This window comes from Calidris pugnax, unplaced genomic scaffold (genome assembly GCF_001431845.1).
Source record: "Calidris pugnax isolate Ruff unplaced genomic scaffold, ASM143184v1 scaffold65, whole genome shotgun sequence".
Taxonomy (NCBI): domain Eukaryota; kingdom Metazoa; phylum Chordata; class Aves; order Charadriiformes; family Scolopacidae; genus Calidris; species Calidris pugnax.
In genome coordinates this window covers 1,091,944-1,114,713 of record NW_015090785.1, presented here as the reverse complement: position 1 = coordinate 1,114,713, position 22,770 = coordinate 1,091,944, and the positions used below count along the sequence as shown (strand labels likewise).

The 22,770-nt window shown below is 46.6% G+C and overlaps 2 protein-coding genes across 2 annotated transcripts in view; both read right to left on the bottom strand.

Moving 5' to 3' along the window:
* LOC106902638 (G-protein coupled receptor 35-like) overlaps window positions 1-3,675 on the bottom strand; it is a 73,106-nt gene extending 69,431 nt beyond the window's left edge. The window contains exon 1 of the mRNA XM_014966286.1: window positions 1,984-3,675. Coding sequence (XP_014821772.1) covers window positions 1,984-2,020 — 37 coding nt within the window. The 5' untranslated portion in view covers window positions 2,021-3,675. The remainder of the gene's footprint in view (window positions 1-1,983) is intronic.
* Window positions 3,676-4,668: 993 nt separating this feature from the next.
* Window positions 4,669-22,770, bottom strand: part of ST6GAL1 (ST6 beta-galactosamide alpha-2,6-sialyltranferase 1) — a 30,347-nt gene continuing 12,245 nt past the window's right edge. The window contains exons 2-7 of the mRNA XM_014966279.1: window positions 18,294-18,421; window positions 16,823-17,501; window positions 13,057-13,154; window positions 8,686-8,787; window positions 8,017-8,191; window positions 4,669-6,181 (exon numbers count right to left, since the gene is read on the bottom strand). Coding sequence (XP_014821765.1) covers window positions 5,940-6,181; window positions 8,017-8,191; window positions 8,686-8,787; window positions 13,057-13,154; window positions 16,823-17,450 — 1,245 coding nt within the window. The 5' untranslated portion in view covers window positions 17,451-17,501; window positions 18,294-18,421 and the 3' untranslated portion in view covers window positions 4,669-5,939. The remainder of the gene's footprint in view (window positions 6,182-8,016; window positions 8,192-8,685; window positions 8,788-13,056; window positions 13,155-16,822; window positions 17,502-18,293; window positions 18,422-22,770) is intronic.

Here is a 22,770-nt window from a genome sequence, read left to right as displayed (position 1 = left end):
ATTAAAGATCTGGCTCCTTTTTCAAGAGGTATTTTAAGTGGTAATGCAGCTATTCAGCATTTCTGAATAGGTGTGGAACACTCAGCTGAAGCAGGAAAAAGCCAAGTTCCTCCTCCATATACCTGTTCAGATTAGTGTTTATGTTACACTTCAGACGCCATAAATAACACTGATTTTGTAATACACAAAGCACACGTTGACCATGCAATTCAGTTTTCCTATGTTTATGCTGCTGGATGCACCAGAAACTGGCTTTTAATAAAATACAGCCTACTTTCACACGTATTAGCAATTTTATTTTCTTTGGGGAATGGAAATAAATGCTACAAATGCTGGTACCATTTTCACCCGCCAGGGCCCTGCATTTCATTTTAGTCTTTCAATATGAGAGGAGGACTCAGATATTCCACGTTTTGACAGGTTAGGTTACAAGAATCCTCCTCCTGAGGTTCTCCTGCACTGATACAATGGGAACCACAGAAGGATTAATGCCACTGCTGACACTTTTGGGTCCCCTGTGCTGAAGGGGGCAGGAGCCCGTCCGTCCACTTGCCCTGATGCCACACAGCAGGCACAGCCACGGTGGCCAGCGGGGACGCTCAGGGACAGAAGAGCTGCTGCTACAACAGGTCAACAGACCCTCCATCCTCCTTCAACCCACCCATTCACACCACTGGCAAGCATCATCTTCTCTTTCATGTGCTGAATGCTGTGACCCCATGAGTCCTCCCAAATCCACCTCCTCAGAGAGGACATGGGAATAACCTCTGCGATGTTCATAGAGTCGCCAACCCAGATGGAGATTTTAAAAGCCCCCATTGGCCTGTGACAGCAAACAACTTTCCACCCCAAGGGCTTCATAAAGCCACGTGAGGTTTTAGAAGTCATTGAAACTGCAAACGACACATTTCCATGCTAAAACTGTAACTTGGAGAACAGCCATCAGCATCTACTGGCAAAGGGTTTGCCACAGGTCTGAAACGGCATTGGCTCATGGGAGTCCCTCGCTACTGTTTTTGCAAAGGATGTCAGGGCCAGGCAGGAAAAGCACTGCAAGATACTTGCACAAATGGAAATTAAGATATTCCAAGTTGGTTTTGTTCCCAGCAGCACAGCTTTCAATGCACAGTGACCTTCAAAACTAGCAGCACGCTCAGAGCTGGCACAGAGACAGCACACCAAGTTCACTGTGTTTTGGGAAGTATCTGTTTCTGTTTAAAGAGAACTATCTTCTGCCAAAAGTTACTCGCACCAAACCAAACCACTTTCAATTGACTCCCTCTGCTCCTCCCCTTCTCTGGCTTTTCTGAGAGTTACTTGGAACAAATTGCACTAGACACACACTCTTTGAAACCATTTCCCAAGATCGTTTTTTCCCTGCTCACCTTCCATTCTGCCTTTACAAACACCTGTGTATCTTCCCAAAACACATCTTGAGTGGACGAAGGCCTGCCAGCACGCACTCTCAGGGGAGCAGATAGGTAAAGGAACAATGAAGGTGCAAGTTCCAGAGCTCTCCCTGTAAGAGGAGTTGGACTACGGCCTGAGATCCCACCTGAACGCTGAGCTGACCTCCTGGAGGACAAGTAGCAATGGTGGCCACTTATCTATAGAGGGAAGGCATTTCACAGGCCTTGGATGAAAGATGGAGTGTGAAAGCTGGTCCCTATGAGGGCTCCTTCCTTTTTCAGTGGAGATAGCGTGAAGGTGCTCTGTTTGCAGCCCTCTAGCACAATCCCCTGGAAGAAGCCCTCCATACCCAACTCTAGAACAGCAGACAAGTTGTGCATGACACAAGCTGTGCATGACCAACTCCAGGAGACACCAGATGTCCCTCCCTTGTGTTATCGGGATGAGGAGTCACAGTCTTGTGTATTAAACACATTTTCCATACCTTTCACAAGACAACACTACTAAGCTGCTCCTTTAGTTCAGTAAGAGAAGAAATTATTACCTGCTTACAGAGCAGAGAGGGCCACTTACCAGTTTTCCTTTGTCTGCATTTTAAAAACAAGTACATCCTCTTCCTTGCAAGTTCTGTCTTCAAAAAGGAGCCCTGATCTGTGGCTCCTTCTCACCTGGAGTAAGGCACAAAGCTGGCCAGGTCACAGCTTGCTCCCAGCATTTCCCAGAGAGCTCATTACCTCCAGGTGATACCATGGTGAATATGGTGATTGCAGGCAGCTGCCTTCTCGGGACACTGAGTAACATGTCCCCACCCCCACAAGCTCTTTCCCATTTTCATCTCCCCTGTAAACGCACCAGGGCATTTCCATCCCTGTGGCATATTGTTTCTGGAGCATTTGCTAGGACCTAAGATACCTATGGCCACGCACACAAATTATCTGCTCCAAAATGAAGCCTGATGCTTTGTCACTGTGCCTTGTATCATCACCCAAAGCAAACAAACACATTTCCCTGCCAGGATGGTACAACTCACAAGAGAAAACAAACATCCGCGCTACAGGGCAAAAGCATCAGACTTCATGGTACACAACAGAGAAGAATAAGCCATCTTGCTTGTACCCGCGCCTTTAGATGGGTTCAGGCCCAGAAAATAAAAGGTATGTGTGGCTGGGGTGGCTTGTGTTTCTCTCCAGGGAGTGCCAGCATGTATTTTTTAACCATCACTGTTGATATATTATTGTCTTGTCAGATCTAGTCTCCACCCAACCACTCCATTCTTCTCGGGGAGGTGAGGAAGGGCTGTGTTGACTCAGGTGCATACAATTGGAATTGCTGGGACTTTTCTCCCTTCTTGTTCCCTTTAGTGAAAGCAAAACAAAAAAACCACAGGCAGTTTTGTGAGCCCAGACAATGAAAGGTCTCCTCCAAAGACAATGAAGTCCAGTGTTCCTCTGCCAGTAACACATTGTCATTGCTTTTACACTGCCCAAACACTTCCACGTCCAACCATGAGCCCCAACAGCTGCACTTACCTCCTCTGGGCTCCAGTCTTACCAGATAACCTCTCCACAGCCCTGCCCCTGGCTCTCTACTACACCTAAAGGCAAAGAGGAAGGAACAATCCACTGCCATACTAAAATGGACTTGTTGCCAGTTAATCAACAGAGTTCCAGAAATAGGTGGAATACTGGATAATGCAAAGTTTGAACTTGAAGTCAAGACAATTCAGGGGTGATGTCTCTCTCAAATTAAGCCAGAGTTCCCACCACCTTCCAGTACTTAACTTTCATTCCCTTTCCTTTCAGTACTTCAAAGGCTGTAGCTTCTGTGAGTGCTATAGATTAGTTTATACTGCAGGGAAAAGTTAGGAAGCTACAGCTACATTCAGAAACAGAAATAATAGCAGAATCGAGAGGAGAGATCCTTCCTGCATCCAAGCCTAAAATAATCTCTTCATTCTCCTCCTTCCCCCACACCCTTCCCATATCAGCATGGAGCATCCTTCCCAGTACTTAGCCCTCCAGTGTCGCTCTCTTCCTGCTCTTCACGTGGCTGTTCACACTCTGGCAACAGTTAGGAGGGGAGACTGGAGGAGGTATATCCCTGGAGACTGCAGGAGGGATAAGGCTTTTGTTACAGTCTAGCTATTGCTGCCCACTAACTTAAACTTGGCTCTTCTAAACACCAGACTTGTCGTCACTTGCAATTTATATTAGATCTGGATCTATGCAGCCAAAAAGAGGAAAAGAAAAAAAAAAGAGGGCTAACACTGGCCTATTTTAAGCTTTGTCATAATTCTTGTAAAACTCCAAAGGAAAAAAAAAAAAAAAAAGAGGGTTAACACTGGCCTATTTTGAGCTTTGTCATAATTCTTGTAAAACTCTATTTAGATTGTAAATGAATCACATGCTGGATCTTGCTAAAAGTGTTAGCGTAACGTTGGAAATGCCATGCCCAGTGTAACACTATTGCCCATAAGTAACTGGGGGCTCAGAAAGACCCTGGGGGGCCTGACTGATGTTTTGCCTTCTTGCAGGAGCACTGCAGAGGAGAAGGTGGTTTGGGGGACCCCGGGGTGAACAGCAGGCAGACCGTGCTTGCTCCCCTGCAGCAAGGTGCCATCCATCCATCACACAGCCCAAGCTGTGGAGGGTCACTGGTCTGGTCACCCCAACAGGGGAGGAGGGGGAGAGCAACACTGTAAGAATTAACAAATGAGACAGCCTAGGAAGAAAGGCAGAAGGGATCCGAATCCCAACTAAGGCAGCAAATCACTGTAGCAGACAAACCCATGAGCCGAGGGCGAGAGACAGGACAGTTACAAACAGAGTGGAGATGGAGAGAAGTTTGCTAGAGTTCTCCCAAACAGCCTCTGCTGGGTTTTCCTCTGTCAGCTCTCTCCCCCCAACAGTGATAACGAACACTTAATAAGACACAACTGCTCACGGGCTTCATTGCATTCTTGTTCTAGTGCCCCTGAGCAGCCTTGTAAGGACCTGAATGTTTTTACATGTTATCTATCACATTACATACAATTTCCAATCACTGACAGATCCGATCCATCCCAACAGATGGGTGTGCAGGAAAAGCCAGCCCCACAGCTGGAGGAACAGCCCCACAGCAGCAGCCCTCTCACCAAGATGGGGCAAGAGCCCTGGGCTTACTGAAACGAGGGGCTGAGCAGCTCCTCCCAGCCCTGCCTGCGCTGGTGCAAGGCTGGTACAAGTCCCCGAGGCCACAGAGCAATGACATTGATGCTGGTTTCACCAAGCCAAGAACGGGCCAATGACTTCACAGGATTTATTCAAAACAGGAGAAGAAAAAGCTTTCTTTACAGACATCATGAAACACAACAGTACGGAAGGGGACAGGGAAGGTGTTCTCACCGATGTACAGAGATTGAAGAGCTATTACTGCCACCATGCTGCTAGGGACCGTCCCCTGGAGCAGGGAAAAGGTGTCCTCAGCTCTACCTGCATTTCAGCATGAGAAGCAGAGCACACTCTCCCTCCCTGCCACTCATGAAGCACAGGGGCAACGACCTGCTCCCAAACCTATTCAGAAAGCCCACAGCAACTGAGAGCACCTGGGTTGGCTTGCAGAGAACTGGAACTCATCTGGCCAGCAGCTACGTGGCATTTCTGTCACCAGAGAGAAGCAGCAAATAATTTGCTAATAATCGCAAAGGTAGACCAGCAGAGAGCTGGAAAGAGGTACTGACTTCCAGTGAGTTCTCCCATTCGTGCCTCAGAGCATCTTCCCTGAAACGTTTTTGAAATAAGGCTTCTTCTGTACCAAGCACAGCACTGTACAGGAGAATTAAATGTTCACTAAAATTTGTTTTAAGCAATTTAAAAAAAAGTAAAAATTTAAAAAATTGCAAGAATCACTGAAATGTGAATTGCCTCCCTCTTCCTTTGCCAAAAATGCCACATGAATGATTTCAGAAGTCATACATTTTGAAAGGAAGTTGCCATTGTTATTTTACAAACTGTTTACAAAATATTTTGACTAAGACTTTAGCTTATCAGTACACAGCTTTGACAGTGTTTCCATAAATCAACCCTGCTCCAAAGAGCTCCGAAGACTATGAGAACAAGTTCTAAATTATTTTTCTTGTTTCTCAATCAACCAAGTTGCTGGTTGTCGTAACCCCTTTGAAGCAAAACAAAGTATATTCAGTATTTGATCCTGACTTGTGCAATCTCTGCTTAGAAAGCATTTCCTGCGGCCCCCATACACCATGATTGGTTGAGATGAAGGCAGAGAGATCCACCTGCTGATGAGCCTGGCTCCACCGGGAGTAAATTTATTGCAGTGGCTCATGCAGATCCCACGTGGACGTACCGCAATGTATTAACACCCCCTTACAGTTGGGAAAAGTTAGGCAACAAGGTCCTACGAGCAAGTGTTGCAACGTGGAAGAGCTGTAAAAACACACCAGTGCTTAGACCTAACAAATCTGACAACCCTGATTAAAAAAGTGCTTTGACAATCAAGAAAAATTCCTAGACACACTAAAAACCGATCTGTTAGCAACGCACGTTTCGGAAGCCGGGCAAAGTAACTTTCCCATGAGTATAGATGTCCTCGTCTGTGCCCTGATTAATGTGCTTCACCAAGTTCTTCTCAAACAGGAGGGGGTGGTAAGCTCCCATGGTACAGGCACGGTCGTGAAACTTCTGGTAATAGTGGCAAATGTCCGTCTGCCGTTTGGAAGGGAGAAACTCATACACGTCCACTTCATCACAGAGCGTCATCATGATCACAATGCCTAGGGAGGGAAAGAGAGCAGACACCCCGTGTCAAACCACAGAACTGATTACCCGTTCCCACCAGACAGGCGGTCAGCAAGGAGCATCCAGCCCCACTGGGAAGGGTTTTTCTTTTTGAATGTTCAGATATAAAGGGGAAAGAGGAAGCCTGGCCAGATGGGGCTGTTTTCTGAAGCCCTCTCTTGCAAAGCTTATGATCAACTTGATTACAGCAGACTGTTTACAGCCACAGCCACGTCAAAAGGCCGATTTTTAAGAGCGCTATCGTTCTCTGTGACCTTCGTGGAAACTTGGGCGTCTGCCAACTGTGCAACTGCAATTATCTGATCCAAACAGCCCATCTCAAACCTGCTTGGGTAAGCAGTGATGAGACCTTCACCTTTTCCCCACCTGCCTCTTGTGAACGCAGGGGGCAGGAAAATGCCTCCTTGGCCTTGGAGATCTCTCTGCTTGGAGATGGCTGAGGGAGACTGAGCATCCTCTGCTCTTCAGGCCCCCCCAAGCTCCCCCGCCGCAGAGCAGTGCTGCCCTCCTGTGCCTTGTGACAGCCACACAAACCACTTGAGGACACGTCAGTGCTGGGCACAGACCTCTCAACTCGCTGGCCAGATCACAAGCTGTAGTTTCTGGCTATTTTTCTTCCAAGTGCAAGAAGCAGCAAATATTCTCGCTATTACTAGGGAAATAGAACCAATGTATAACATCACAAAAAAATTCATGCAGTATCCAAGACATCAGGGACCACAGTTTACAAAACATTAGAACCTCCCATCTGTGAAACTAGTGGTTTAACTAAGGTGCATTTTAAACACGTTTACCAACCTTTTCAAATTACAATCTTCGTTCACACTTAGGCCTGTGCTGTCACACAGCTGTTCTGCACACATCCCAGCAATGCTGGGATGAAGAGGTACTGGGCAAGAGCAAGGTTGTGGAAGAAAACTAGACACTGGGTTGACAAAAATAAGAACTTCACTCTGTTTACACGGATGTAGAAGGGCATCTGTTCCCCTGCAGCGATGGGAGCAGTGATGGGAGCAGAGGAGGGGCTAAAGCCCAGCAGTGGGACATCCACGTGGAAAACAAAACCATACGTCTATGCCATGACTCCAAATATATGTGAACTTCCTGAGAAGTTCACTTCTTTTTTGTTCAGCTGATGATGAGATCTGCTCTCCAATAAGAAAGAAAACCTTTGCAACAGCAGAATGTAAAATGAGCCCCTTTGCCGAGAGGCTGGATTTGGCATTCTGATGAACAAGACAAACGTTAGCATGCTGAGTAAGCGGGAGTATCACTGAACTTTTCAGGACAACTATTCACCCTGACCATCCCCACCCCTCCGCATTGAGTCTTTAGCCATATATTTTCTTCAATATATCTATATTTCCATATTTATATATATTATATATATATTATATATATATTAAAAATAGGCAAGCACTTAGATTTCATCTGCAGTAAGCAGATTTATTTGTCTGACAAGATCTGAGCCGGCAGGAGCCGTATCCTTCCTCTCACACCCCGTGGGAACTGCTCTGGCATTAGAAGCTAGAAATCCTAGAGATCATCTCAATGTTGCAATCTCCTCTCCTGTTTCCACGTGGAAGCAGGCCACGTTTGTTATTGCTGTTTCAGAGGGCTGCTGCAAACCGCTCACTTTAACACAAGTGAGCTGCTGCTTTAAGGACAGGAAGCTTAAATTTTGGCATAAGACAAACACTTTAAAAGCAAGTCTGATAAGCACCATAAATCTGTAGTTGTCTTGGAAAAAAAAGACATCCTGGAAAGTTCCTGAAAACTAAATGAGAAGTTTAGAGGGCAATTATCTTACCAAGCATTCCTGACGATGGTGGATTAGGCTGAATATGCTCCAAAGAATTTTCCTGCAGAATATCCCAGAGTTGCCACTGCATTTTTGGATTCAGGATATAGAAGGGCTGCTCTGGATGCATACTACGATATAATTTATAGCTTTCAAAAAAGTTGTAGTCCGGTTTTCTGTACCACTGCAAAACAGAAACAAGAAGTCAGACTCTATTTCTATCCCACTCTTTCCCATAACCAAGGGGAAACAAGGATGAGGGAACCTGCTGCTGCCGGGGGAAAAAGTCCTGCTGTACTTACATACATCCACCCTCTTGCTCCCCACCTCATCTGCCCTTTGGGTCACTGTGGTGATTTGAATCGATGAACAGAGCAGAAAAAAACCACAAGTCTCCTCTCTTTGGCAGTGAAGGACCATAAAATGAGACCAGCCATCTTGTATAAATTCATTCTGCACCCCTCAAGAGTAGATGATGTTGAGAAGTCTGCCTTAAATGTTCCAGACCCTGACCCCCCTGCATGCTGCAGTACAAAGCATCCTATTCTGCAGGCAAGTGTCCCCATCACAGCACAGCCCCATCACAACGACTGATTGCCCATACTAGGAGGAAGTGGGTTAACAGAAGCACTTCAAAGCATATGAATCTGATTTTATTTACAGAAAACTCAGGCTTACCTCATGAATTTCTGCATGATACGGTGCTGGATCCCACACAATTAAGATTCCAGTGTTATACAGCGCTTCCCTCAGGAACTGCTGCTCCTCAACAGTCACAAGCTTGAATAACAACAAAAAATACAAAATATACAGTGTCAGAATTAGCAGAGAGCCAAGCAAACGTACCCAGATACAGCCACAGCCACCCCAGTGCTGGTTATTGAGCATGCCCCACTGCAGGCAGGCAAGGGCACAACCCCCAGTGATGCCTTTCCAACACCCACTCCAGTCCTATCTAGCAGCACAGAATTTAGTGGAGTCACAAGAAAAGCTGCCATTACACTTTACAAGATTTTCTTTATACATGTCCAATAATAAAATAAGGACAGGACCTGCAGATTGACTCAGATTTTATGATGGATACCATTGCTACAATTACCAGAAGCAAGTGGGAACATCAGTTGCTGCCACCAGTCACGAGGACAGTCCAGGAAGAGCCTAACACAAACACACTGCTGGCTTTATCAAGAACCTTCAACTTGAACCTAAAAAAGTCTGCATGTGGGTGGTTTCTCCCATGCAGCATGGACTCAGGCAGCCCAGGCTCAGCGATGAGCCAACTTGGGGTGAGGACACTGGTGCAAGAGACAAGAGGCCCCAGTGCCCCAGCTGACCCTGGCACTGATCTCCACCTCGCCTCTCCAGAGCAGGGTGCTGCAATTCGGGCAAGGGAGCTTTGAATCTTGCGAGAGCAGCAATGAGAAGGAAAGCACCACAAGAGCAAACCACACAGGTTGGAGACAGGATCGGTGAAGACAGGCTGCTCCACCAGCAGCTTTCCCAAGCGAACAAAACCAGGTGGTTCAAACAGAGAAGTTGCCCTCTACAGTCTGGACATGAGCTCGTGACAGCCGGGGGCAACCCAGGTCTGCAGCAAAAATCAAACCATCAGAATCAAATGAGACAGAAGCTCATCTCCTGTCCTCCCCACCCAAAGGCGTAACCCATGCTGACACAGCTCATAAACATTTGCTGAAGAAAAGCATTATCATAGAAGTCAGCTCCCATTTGTCCTGATTTTCTCCACGGATCTAATTAAGAGCTCGCCAATTTATCCTTGAGTATCCTGGCTGTCCCTAACAGCAGGCTGCCTTCCTGGCTGTCCCCACTGCCAGAGCACAAGGACGCTCTGGCCAGCCCAGACGTGAATTGTTCCAAAAGCAAAAAGGGTTTCTTCACATCTGCTCTTAACTCTGCGGGATTAGGCTTTGGCCTTGACCGCCTGTACTGCCTCATTTCATTTCCTTACAGTAGCTAAAATATCTAGGCCACTTGTTAGCTGGAGCATGCAATGCTTCTGCCTCTGCTTCGTGGCCACCGGAGGCGAGGAGAGGACACAGCAGCTGGCACCAGCCAGCCCCTTTGCCAGGTACGAGTGGGATGGAGCACCGCGAAGGTACAGGGACAGGACAAAGGAACATAGGCGCTTTATTTGCATATCATTGTTTCTATTTAAAGGCTAGAAATCTTTCAGGAACTTTTCTGATGTGAAACGCATGACAGGAGGCTTCAAGAGAGATCGAGCATCAGGGAAAGCAAAGGTCAGCCAAGCAAAGCCATGAGAGTTGGCAAAGGCACACAAACCCCTCGAGAGCTGAGACAGGCACAAAAGCAAAGGGATAAGAAATCAGGTGGGGAGCCCAGGCACAAAGTGTTTGCTGTTTCCTTCCCCACACCACAGAGCTGGCTCTCGGCACCACTAGTTATCTATCGGGCACTTTACCCGTTTGCTGGAGGAACTGGCTCCCCAAATACCTTTAGCATCTATTTTTTTCTGTTTAATATCGACAAATTCTTTCTAAGTAGTTAAATTCCTTTAAATTGCTACAGGACTGATCTGTCTTGCCCAGCCTTTTGATACTAATTAGCTAACTGATCTATTGATTTCTTAGATAATTTGCTCTTTAGCCAATCCACTGTTTAGCAAATATCTGGCACACAGAACCCCTACTCTCCTGGTACATTTATCGACTGTATCAAAACAGGTTTTTTCTCTCCTGCTACCACAGTCAATGCCCTGTAATCTAAACATGCTCACCTTTCCCACCACAATCTTACTCCACCAACGTGCTATCTCCTTTCTCTTCCTCCCTGCAGACTCGTTAGTGCCAGTAACAGCAAACACAGCCAAAGCAGAGAGAGCTCTCCATGACAGCGCAAAGCCAGCCAAGGAGAACTGTAAACAAGGGCCGGGAGGGACAAGGCGCTCTGGTCCTCGGTCAGCTCTGCAGAAAGGAGTTGTGTCCTACAGAAAGACATTGGCATTCCTCCTGCACACTCTTCAGCCCTTATTTTTGCAAGATGTGACTGCCTTCCCAGGGCAAATCAATGCCTTGCGTGAGACTGCAGGAAAACATGCCATTAAAGGGAGTAGCACTGATGAACTGAGGTCTAAGAAAACAAGCAAGGTGCTGTTAAAGAATTTCTCCATTTGGAACATTTACCAAGCTTGTGGACCTACAAGCCTAGCCTCAGATATAAGGATCCAAATTTCTCCCCCTCAGTATCAATCTATTAATCTTTCCTTATGTAGAGAGATGTACAAGATACCCCTTTCTACTGTTAAAACTATCCATCCCCAGATATGTGCTAGAGACTGGTCAGCAAATTACAGAAAAATATCTTCAAAGAGTTATTAAGCAACTTAGGGCCACTGGCCACGCATGCCAAAGGGACACCACTCAATACTAGTTCTGACAGATTAGATTCAGGAGATCCCATTTCCTTCATTTTGGGAATAGACTGAGGACTGAAGAACAGTAAGAGCCAAAATAAGAGCAGCCAAGCCACAATCCTGTCCCTTTTCCCAGAAACCACTAACAAGGTAAGAAAAGCCAAGCCCAGAACAAGGACAAATTACAGCTTGTCCAGCCAGTATCTGACGGCCGCAAGCAGCTGAAAACAAAATGTAATCAGGCAAACCCACTAACAAGAAGGTTAAAATGGTATTGTCATACCTAGAACAGCACCGAACCATTAAAAGTGCAGATAAAAACACAGAAGAAAACCAGTCTCCCAATCCAGCAATCCCTGAAGATAACAGGGACTGCAATTAGACCTGTTTGGCTTGGAAACCCCAGCAGAGAGACTCCTGCACTGTTCACAAGGAGACTGTCTTTTGCCCTATTTAGCAGCTGGATCAACGCTATATTTTGAGTTAACTTTAGGCCAAAAACTGCAACAGTTTTGCTCTGCCTATAATCGACATTTTCTTAACTGGTGTCTCCACTCGGAGGGGATGGTGGCAAATGAAAAACATCACCCCTGGCTGTAGGCTGATCTGCATGGAGAGCAGAAGCACTATAATGACACGGCTATAACTGCACTTGGTCCAAAATCCAAGCGTCCACATGAAGAGTTAGTACTGCTGTATTACAGCTGTACAATGACACGGTTACTCTCCTCCCTGTGCAGATAAACCTGGTGTCACACAGGTCACATATATGGTTTTTCTAGTAAATTACTTCATTTCACAGTAAGTTTGGCAAAGAACACATCCTCCAGAGAAAGTTTTCTTAAGCGATAACACCTATCTGACATCATAAAAAAACACACAGAAGAGAAAGATAGAAAAAATGGAAAGGTCAAACAGGGCTGTGGAAGAAAGATGTCAGCAGTTAGATATATCTGCTAAAAACAACTGGTTCAGCAAGGACAAACTGTCCCACATCTGACACATCTGACTGGTGGTTTAACGCAGGGGAATCGAGATGCAGCAAGCAGCAAAACAGAGCATGGCTGTGAGGGGAGAAGGGGAGCAGAAAGAGGCAGCGACAGCGATCGCACAAGAAGCAAGAACACACGTCAGAAGACACACAAAATGAACTACGGAAACTGGTTACAAGCTGGCTCCATGTCTTGCCTTTGAAGAGGGTGGCCAAGCTCCAGCTGCTGCTTTGAGAAGCTTTAAACCTTGTTACATGGCAGCACCCTGGACCCCTCATGCAGGAGCAGATGAGAAAACTCCAGGCCTATAGACCTTAGCTTTGGGGCGATGAAAGAAAATTGCCTTTTGGGCTCTGGAGCACAAAAGCTACACTTCAGGTACAGTAACACATGATAGTTTTATTGCAGTAATCTCACTTTACCAGCTGTCCACTATTACAAGAAAAGACATTCCCAACCTACAGCTATCTGCTAGGGACAGGGGAAATTGCATGGAAAGCCCTGTTCTCCCCAACTCCATTTTAAAGACCTCCCAGCAGCAGATGAACCCAGATGCCCCGTGGATGAGACTATTTCAGGCTGCTGCCCAGCTCCCAGGCAGCACAGGGGAAGTATTCAGCTCAGCCACGCTTGGCCCCTTCGGCCCACGTTCATCAGACCTACCTGGGAGTTCACAAGACGAATTGTTGTCTTTTGGCCCACATCTTCTTGAAATCCCCTGGTAGGAGCCCCATTGAATCGCAAGACGGCATCGTGGCTGTCTGAACACAAAACACAGTGAAAACCCATGAGCTAACACCTGGCTTTTGAGTGATAGAAGAGACATGTAATAGGTTATTCACCTGCATTTCTAATACAATCTGGCTAGTCCCTGGCTTTCCAGATAACAACTAGAAGTACCAAGCCAGATCCTGTGGAAAAAGTTGTTGGTCTAACTTCATGACCTACACACTTCAAAAAGTCCACTTTTTTAAACTACAATCCACTTGAGAGAGCAGCCCTAGCACTTGCTTTGCATGGAGGAGTGCAGTATCTCCTCCCTTCTCCCTCTTCTTCCTTTCAAACACTTTATCAGGAGATAGAACGATAGAGAGGTTGACCAGCCTGAGAAACATGTATAATAACCAGAGTGGAAAGCAAAGCTGACTTCAGCCTGCCAAAGTACCTCCCACATTATAGAAATAAAACCACTGCTGTGCATTTAACAGGCACAGCTTGTTACATGCCTTGGGATTCACTGCATTTTCCTCTGCTGGCATCATCTCTTAAGATAGCCCAGCATTCCTCCAGCACCCTCCTCTGCCTTGGCACAGCTGGCCATGCTGCCGTGATGCCATGGACCCGGGCTGCTGCTGCAGCACAGAGGGCATTCGTGCCCGTCACCCTGGCACCCCGGCTTCTACTGGCTAGATTTGGATAGGAAACCTTTGATGCAATCAAAGATGATGAGTAAGAGGAGCAGGACCAAGTTCCCTACCTTCACACTGAGGCCACACTTCCACAGCTCCTGGAAGCTGCAGCTAGGGTCTGTGAGGAATTGTCAAGTCCCCAGCCAGGGCAGAAGAGCTCGCCTGGTCCAGAACCAGGTCTTCTCCAGATCATTTTCTTGAAAACAGGGCTGCTCTCACAATCAATGCCAGAGGATCAGTAATCGCTGGCAAATAGACTAGTTTCTTGCTCCTTTATTCTCACAGACAAGTGGATCTTGTTTAGAGCCCTTCCAAAGCAACACACAAAATCCAGAAAGGTGATGTTTCTGAAAAAACTTGCCCACATTGAGAAGCAACTTTGTAGTTACCACTACAGACCCTTAAATCCACATCCTGCCTTGCGTCAACGGAGTGCAGGGTTATAATTTCCCCAAATAACTTCAGCCAGACAACCAAGCATTACAACACCCTAAATTTGCATTTAAAAAGGATGTTTGCACAGGCAGAGTAGCTGGCTCTCTGAAGCATCCGTCTCCAGGTGGTTGGGCTGCACTCAGTATTTCCCAGATCAGATTTTTCACTGGCTATTCATAACCTCCGATAACGCCATGAGCCCAGTAAGAGAAGGGCAGCTTGTTTACAAGCTTCTTCCTGTTCTGCTCTGCCAGCCTCCCTTACACTGACTAATTGCTCATTTGATACCCTAATGTGATTACACAGAACAAATATTTCCTGGTCATTTAAGGAATAATAATCTAGCTATCTGTTGTGCTCATCTATGCAAATGCTTCATTTTAAGCATGTAGTACCTTGTTGGCACCTTTCTCCAATGAAGCCATGGCTTTTCCTATGTGGAAATACATCAGGTCAAAACTGGGAAAAACCCCATACATAAATATACTGAATATTCCTGAATCCTTGAATATTCACCCTGCAAGTGTCCAAAAGGGCAGAATCACTAACAGAAAGGTTAAAGTCTGTGACCCCGACGCAATGAAGGCAAGCCAGGGACACCAGCAGGGGTTAACGGCATTTGCCTCGGGCTCATTACCCAGTGACCTTTCCAGCATCCATCCCTTGTGAGCTGGAACAAACTGGTGCTTCAGTTTCGGGAACAGGCTCAGTGACCAGCCGTAGGAACAATGGAATGGCTTTCCATATCTGACGTCCTCTCAGCTGTGCCACAGCCAGAGCACAGCCCATTGCACTTTTTGGCTGCTCCAATCCCAAATCCGGCGCTTGCACAGACTGCACTACAACACGCCGTAAGCTCTTGAGTTGGTCTCCTTACGCAAGTGGTTTTATAAGTATGCTAGAGTCTACAAGAAACACCCTTGGACACAAACCAGCTATGTCAGGGGAGGGTGGTTCAACAGGAGGTCACTTCTGTGGAAACCTTTAGCTACTGAACTTCAGGAGCCACCTAAACAAACCAAGGTAAGTACTCAAAGGAAAAGTCAGAATTGGCTTCCCGAGTCTTGACCCACCTAGGATCAAACACTCCTAAAGAGGTGGAAACAATTACATCAACCAACTCCCCCCTGTAATTTTTACCAGGAAGCAATGCTATCCTGGTTCATACCACCACTGTCTTTTTCATCACATCTTTCATAGCATTTTAATGCACTTCAGACTGTTCAACCTCATTCTAGCACCTGTCCTGTGGACCACAGAGGAGTTCAAGGGTGAACTTCTGAACAAGTACCACAACAAAACCCTGACCCTCCCACAAGCATCTAGGGGCTATAATTCTGAAGGCTTTGCCCAAGTTGTCCACGAATAATGGATTAACAGCTATCCACCTACTGGTTTCAGAGGATGAAGACTACTTGCATCTCAGTGCAGGCCAAAGGGACCTGATCCAACAGACAACTTGCAAACACTATGAAGTTTGCAAACAATTATTTCCACCAGAAAGAAAACTCCTAGGCTTTAAAACTTCCCCTTCAGTGAAGCTGTAGTAACTGAGCCTCAAACAACAATTAATGATGAAAGCTGAGGGAACCGCAGGCACAGGAGAACTTTCTGCCATGTACAAAATGCTGAGTTGGAGGCTGGAGAGCTGGTTTCCCCTGCATGCTGCTTTCTTAAAGACACAAAACGCTTTGGTACCAAAACATGCTTCTTTATAGTCCACAGTACAAGAACAACACTTCAGCATTTATTCATTATTGCATTAACCTCAGATAAATATGGTCAGATAAGACTTTGCAAAGCATCACCAAACTTTGTCTAAAGAAGAGATAAAATAAAGCCCTGTAGAGTTTTCCCATGGTATTCTGGGCCACTCAGCCACTGCCTTGTGGTTCAGAATGAAGCACCACCACTTTTAGAAAACCATGAGCAAGAGTTACAGCATCACTGAGGTTGGAAAGGACCTCTGAAGATTGCCTGTGCCCAGGTCCTCTGCTCAATGCTGGGTCAACTACGGTAGCTTGCTCAGAGCTGCATCCAGTGGGTTTCTTCCCCTTCAGCATTTTCTTTTACTTCTTCTCTGAAGAAGTCTTTCTGAATGAAAAATTCTCTTGAGTGTTGACTGTGCAATAAGCACACTGGCATTACTCAACCCACTCCCAAACCCTCTCAAGAAACAAACGTTTGAGGTACCAAGACCTCTCTCTGGTATCCAGTATTAGTGCTACCTTCTAGCGCACATACATCATGTCATCTCAGCTCAACCCAACCCTTCCACTTGCCCGTTTTGGTCTGCCAAAGGTCTAAGGTTCACAGGCACTGTGATCTAGGGCATCATAAGGCAGCCTACACCATGCAGTGTGTGCACTTGGAGAGGAAAGGCATTATCTGATCATTACTCCCATTCCTCCCAGGTTGTAATGTTCACTAACTTTAGAGTAAGCGTAAGGGTAATATTTCAACTTATTTTAAACACCTTTGCGACCACAGCGGAGACTTACTGCTAAGTGCAAGACAGTAGGTTACTTTTATAAAACAATATTAATTGAAAGATACCAACTTTATGCTAATAGAAAGATACCAACCAATCTCTTGTCCCAGATGAGAGGATTTCAGAGACCCTGCTGAGGACACAACAGCACAGTGACCGAGGCGGCCCACTGTTTCATTGAGGCTTTTCTCTGGTAGGTACTGCTGCCATTCAGAGGTATCAAAAGGACCATCCGATCCCTCTATCATGGTCACGTTCACCCTGTCCCGTAGCTGGCACAGCAGCTTCTCTGGGCTGAGTTTAGCAGCATTCCTCTTTCCGTTGTAAGTCACATTGTACTTGTTCATGGACAGGTAGTTTTTTCTGACCTTCTGCAGCCTGGGTATGAGGTTTCTAGATGAACTGTCTTTATCCCATACCTTCACAGAGTCTGCTGCTTTCTTGGACTTTTCGGCTGTTCCAGAGGTGCTGCCTTTTACTTTGTTGTGGTTACTAAACCAATTTTTGGGTATCTGACCCAGTTCGCCGGCTGCTTCATGGAAAAGGCCCTGTGATTTAAGTGGGTTCCATTTTTCTGAAGTCCTGTGAACCTGCAAATCATCAGACTCGGTCTTGAAAGGAACATAGTAGCTTCTTGTCTCTCTCCACAGGCAAACCGTCAGCGCTACCAGTATCACCACAAGAACACACATGAATTTTTTCAGCACATTGATGTGAACCATAGTGTACGGTGCATCCACACGGGACACTGGACACCGGGCAGGCAGCTGGTCCTGGGAGAGAGGAACACATCTCAGTCAAGGCTGCGTGCACAGGCATGTGTATACACAAATATGGATCTGTGTGTGGGCAAGGGGCCCTCATAGGCATGAGCACTAATGAAGCACGTAATGAGATATCTAATTGTGGAAAAAAACCCAAAGCTATGAATTCATGGGAGTTTCACCAGCCTGGTACGGACAAATTTGGTGACTTCACAGGAAACTTCTGCAATCCTGCAGTGGTCCGGGTGCACTCCCGATGTGAAGCCTTGCTAAACAGCTGCTGGGAGCCAATTAATCCAAAGTAAGGTTTGAGGCATGTTTGGGTTCATAAGTCAACTTGATAAGCATTACTGTAGAGATTGTTACCCCTGGAGAAAGCAAAGGCAGATCCTGTTTCCTGTTGTACAGCACTGCCTGTCCTCTTTCACACTACCTCATATTAGCAGACACCTCCAGCTCCCATCATGTTATAAAAGAGGGCAATTCAATTGAAGGAGTGCCCGTAGGGCAGGTCAGCTTAGCACCACAAAGGGCTGATGTAGGAAACGTATGTTGAGGCATAAACACCTCATGAGTGGCACACTGGCACACAGAAGACAGGAAGCTGCTCATTTCCCTATGTGGCTGCTCTGGAATGCATCCAAGAACATGGGAGCAGTGTCCTAGCTCTCCTCAGGAGACACGCAGATCACTGGCCAATCTACAGAAACCCTAGTGGCAACTCTCTCCTTGAGTAACTTGCCGAAAGCAATCTGTGCTAAGCTCTGGTATCGCAAAGTTTCTGAGCTACCGACACACTACCTGGGGGTAAAGCAGCAGCTCTCCAGCTCAAGTCATTTTTGGCTGTTGGCAGATTTTCTTCCGAGGGTTTAAGCAGAATATCCCAAAACACAACAGTTCTGTGATGCACCGAAGCATTCAAGAAACACCTGCAAAAAGAGAGGGGAAAACAAAAAAGCTATTACAGAAGAACTTTGTGGTTCTGGGGATGAGCACATATCTCCTCAGGTAAGCCCTGCGGTCCTACAAAAGCATGGAAGGGCCAGCAGCAAACACACTGACACCATATAAGCCTTTAAAATACTGAAAGGCCCACTCAAAATGGGCATCTTCCTTCTCAGTCTGAAATCCAGTCTCAGCTAAAGCAGGAACCGGTTTGCAGGCTGCCTGCTCTATGCTCCCACCAGACCCCTGGCATTCTCAGTGGAGAAGGCTCTGAGCAGCAGATACACCGGTGGTAATACAGTGAAGGAAAAATCCCACTGATGATGCTTAACATAACAAACAGGGGAAACAAAAGAAAAAGCTAACTTTTCCTAGGGAAATATCTTACTGCTTATTCTTGGGAGATTCATGCACTCTTCCTCAAATGCAGTGGCAGAGAAGACTCCCTGCTTTTTTGGAGCAAGTAAGTCATATGAGAAGTTGCTTTTTAGCATGTATTTTAACCCACAGGTCCTCACAAAATAGTGAAATGTATTTTAGACTTTACAGCTTCAGTCTTCCAAGGAAACGCAGCAAGAGAAAGGGAGATTTCACGGTATTATACAATTCAAGAAGTAGTTTGCTTTTGGAGGAACTCTGAGTCAGTACAATGCTACATAAGCTAAATTACAAATATACCCTTCACAGGATTAAATACTAAATTATTAAAGCATCCTAATGCTGACTGCTTATACTTTAACTCTATTAAGGAACTCAACTTGATTTCTTACAGAGCACCCCACAATTAAAAAGCAAATATCGCTCTACCTCCAGTTCTTAAACAACAACAAAGAGGATTCAAGAAGCACTAGTAAATTCTAGCTTTTATTGAAATAATCTCCCCTGCTTTGACAGACCACCTCACTTTTCATTTGCTCGAGAAGGAAGCACTAGAAGGGCACGCTAAAGTCTTTTTGGCCCGCATGTTTTCAGACGCAGAGGTACAGCAGCCTGGGGAAGGGGGGGGACATCAGGAGGGGATGCAGGATGTCACTGCATGCTCCTCCTCGAGCAGTCAATACAAGGTTCCCCATGCTGTTTACAGTTCCTCTTCTGATGTGCTCTCTGCAAGACACTCTCACCCCTGCCTCTCCCCTGTCCCCTCTGCAGCTGGAAACCCCAGTGGGACAGCCTACTCTATGTCTGTTTGCTGCCCTCAGGGACAGAGAGACATAAGAAGGTGGGAGAATGCAAAAGCCATTTGCTAAAGGGGAAAGCACCACTGAGTCAGCCTCTGGGCTGTCAGAGACTCCACAGGCAAACCACCCTTAGACAGCAATGTTTTCCAAATCGAGAGAGAGAGAAGCACCAAAATAGAGTTGTCCAGCATCAGCTTATTAGTTCTGAGACACCTCCCTCTGACCACACTTTGTGCAGCCCCCAAGCTGACTTTATTCACTCATGCCGTTCTCCTTTACACAAGGTGAGGGTCTGGCTTGCAGGAAACTCAACCAAGATCTTCTGCGTGGGCAGGACAGAGCTTCCACACCACGGGAGGTGCCCCAGCTACCCAGCAGATGAGAACTATTCGCTCCAGACCCTGGAGGGCTCTGCCATGGTTTTGATTTCAGAAGTCTCTCCTGAGCGGTTTCCAGGTGTAGGTGGCAGCAGGCACACCTCAGTACCATTAGCTTTTGTTTCTGTCCTGGTCTGAGGCTTCCCAGGGCCAGGATAATCTAGAGGAATGGCGGGTTCATCGCGGTAGAACAACCTTACAGCTCACTGCAAGTTCCTGCAGGGATGCTCCTCCTGATGCTGCACAGCAGAGGATGCCCAACAAGTCACAACACCTCCCTCTCTCTCCTCCCCAGGCCACACGAAGGACCTGGAAGACTCACCTTCAGCACAACATGACGGCTGCCTTTGATGACTATGCATTCCGCTGCAACGTGAACAGTTATTTTGCTTTGATTTGTCAGTTGGCAATGCAGGTTCTACAAGCAAGTACATTTTAGCAGAACCACAACATTTATAGGCACCTTTTCTTCACCAGGGGTTCACTGCAGCACAGTTTCATTAATGCTACTATTGCACATGACATGATTTTATTTTATTGGCACAAGCAGCGTCCTAACATGAGGTCCTAAAGACTTCAAGCATTCTGCCACCAAATCCTTCCTGAGTGGGGAGGCAGCTACTCTTCCAGGCAAGGTGGGATTAGACCAGAAGCAGGGCTCTTCCCACACCTTTAGATAAGTCACTCGTGTACGCTGTATCGCAGCGGTTAGAAACGTGCTCTTCTGGACGTGACGGAAACTTATCACCTACACAAAGCACAAGGTGCCAGCTGTGAGTACCAAGAAAGAAAGGACCAAAAAAGCATCCCCCAAACCTGTAAAAATAATTAAACAAACAGCTGCTGCTTTCCTCTAACCTAGAGCCTGACGTGGCTGTGGGGTGCAGCGCTGGCTGGCCGGCAGGCAGGCTGAGCCCACACAGCAAGTCCTCTGGGGGCAAATTAATCCTGTGCAGAGAACAAGTGAGTGATGCAGCATCTCCAAGGCGGTCAGGAAATTATATCCTGTCCACACACTCTTATACTTAACCTTTATTGTTCAAGTATCTCACTCAACTCAGGACTTAATCATCGAAGTTCAAAAGAGTGCGAAAGCCCTGCCGCCTCTCACGTCCCAGTCACCGGTGTCCACCCAGGGAGCTGCAGCCAGCACTGCCCTGGCAGAGAACACCAGGCAATCCCCACTTCCACAACCCACAGCAGATATACCCTCAAACTGGTAACAACAGCACGTTCACCTTGTTAAACAAAAAGTCTATCAAGCCCTGACTGACAGCAGATACACAGAGGAACCATGTTAAGTACGGACAAACGTATCAATATATTTCTCTTCCAGTACATGCACACAGCTTCCAAAAAGCCGTGTCATCAGCTGTACCAATGCCCATCCTCTGCGCATTTGTTTAATTGCTTCTTGAAACCACTCACATTTCCCAAACAGCCTGAGGCAATGAATTCTGCAATCACACACCGTGCAGAGCCAACCCCTCCCCGCTCTGCTTCACACCGGCAAACCCGATGGCATCGACAGTAATCCTTCTGCCTTCACTTTCTCCACGTCACTCGGAGGTGCACCACCCCTCCTAACACCCTCCTTTCCCCACTCGTCGCTTTTCCAGGCTGAATCCTACTTGTTCCAGCTCAAATCCCTGCTTAAAGCACAGAAGCTTTCCCATACCTCCGACCCTCTTGATCAAGATCCCCGGTAGCATCAGCAGCCCGTGGACAACCCCTGGCAGACACACCAGGACACCCCCAGCTGCACATGCTCAAGCCACGTCGTCCCCCAGCAACATAACAACAGGGCTGCTTTGTTCTCCTTCCAAAACTTCCTCCACTTCTGTTTCCCCTCTCGACCGCTTCGAAGCCCTGAGCTCTAGGCTGTCTGTAATGACTTCAGGGTATTTTGCAAGCAGCATTGACTCACTGAGATTTGTCCCCAGCACAGGGCGGAGGGCAGAAATAAAATATGACTAAAGAGCATTATCTTACCCCTGCTGGCGCAGGCTTCCCTTTCTGTTGCAGCCACCCAGGATCGCCGGATCCCCCTGCAGCTGCTCAGCCTTTTCTCTGGTCCCTCTGAAGACAAAGCCAGCCAAGCCCATAACCTTGCCCTTCCTCCTCGCCTTTGCAGATCCGTTATCGCTGCTCAACGGCAGAGATCTCGCAGCAAATCCCAGTGGGACTTGTGTGATGTTGTGAAACCTGACCGCTTTGTTTCCTACCCGCTAGGCAGTCACTAATCCAGGAGAGGAACTTTTCTCATCCCACGACAGCTTAGGGTTTTGCTTTTGTTTTTTTTTTTCCTGATGCTCTTGGTGAGCAATATCACCAAATTCTTAAAAATTTAAGCACGCTGTTTCCCTCTCTCCAGGTTTACCGACTTCTGAAAGTGAGAGAAGAGGAAACTGGCAGATAGATTTGAAACGCGACTCTTCTCCAAACAGATGATCAGACTTTTCCATTAATACTTACATATTCTACACGTGTTAGTTATTGTTACCATGTCTGAAGCAATGGATCCCACCAGCGTCCCTCTGTAATGCAACCATGTCAAATAACATGTTTAATTTAATTTAAAGGATGATTTGAGAGATGCAGCCCCTGGGGACGGGCACACACAGGGATCACATCCACCTGTTCTAATACGTCTCTCACTGGTCTCTCCATTCATACATCACCATCATTCACCTGAAGGTTTTTTTTGCCTCTGATGTATGCACAAAGGCTTTTTAATTTAGGAAGTTGTTCCTCTGTCTTTTTTTTTGGGGGGGGGGG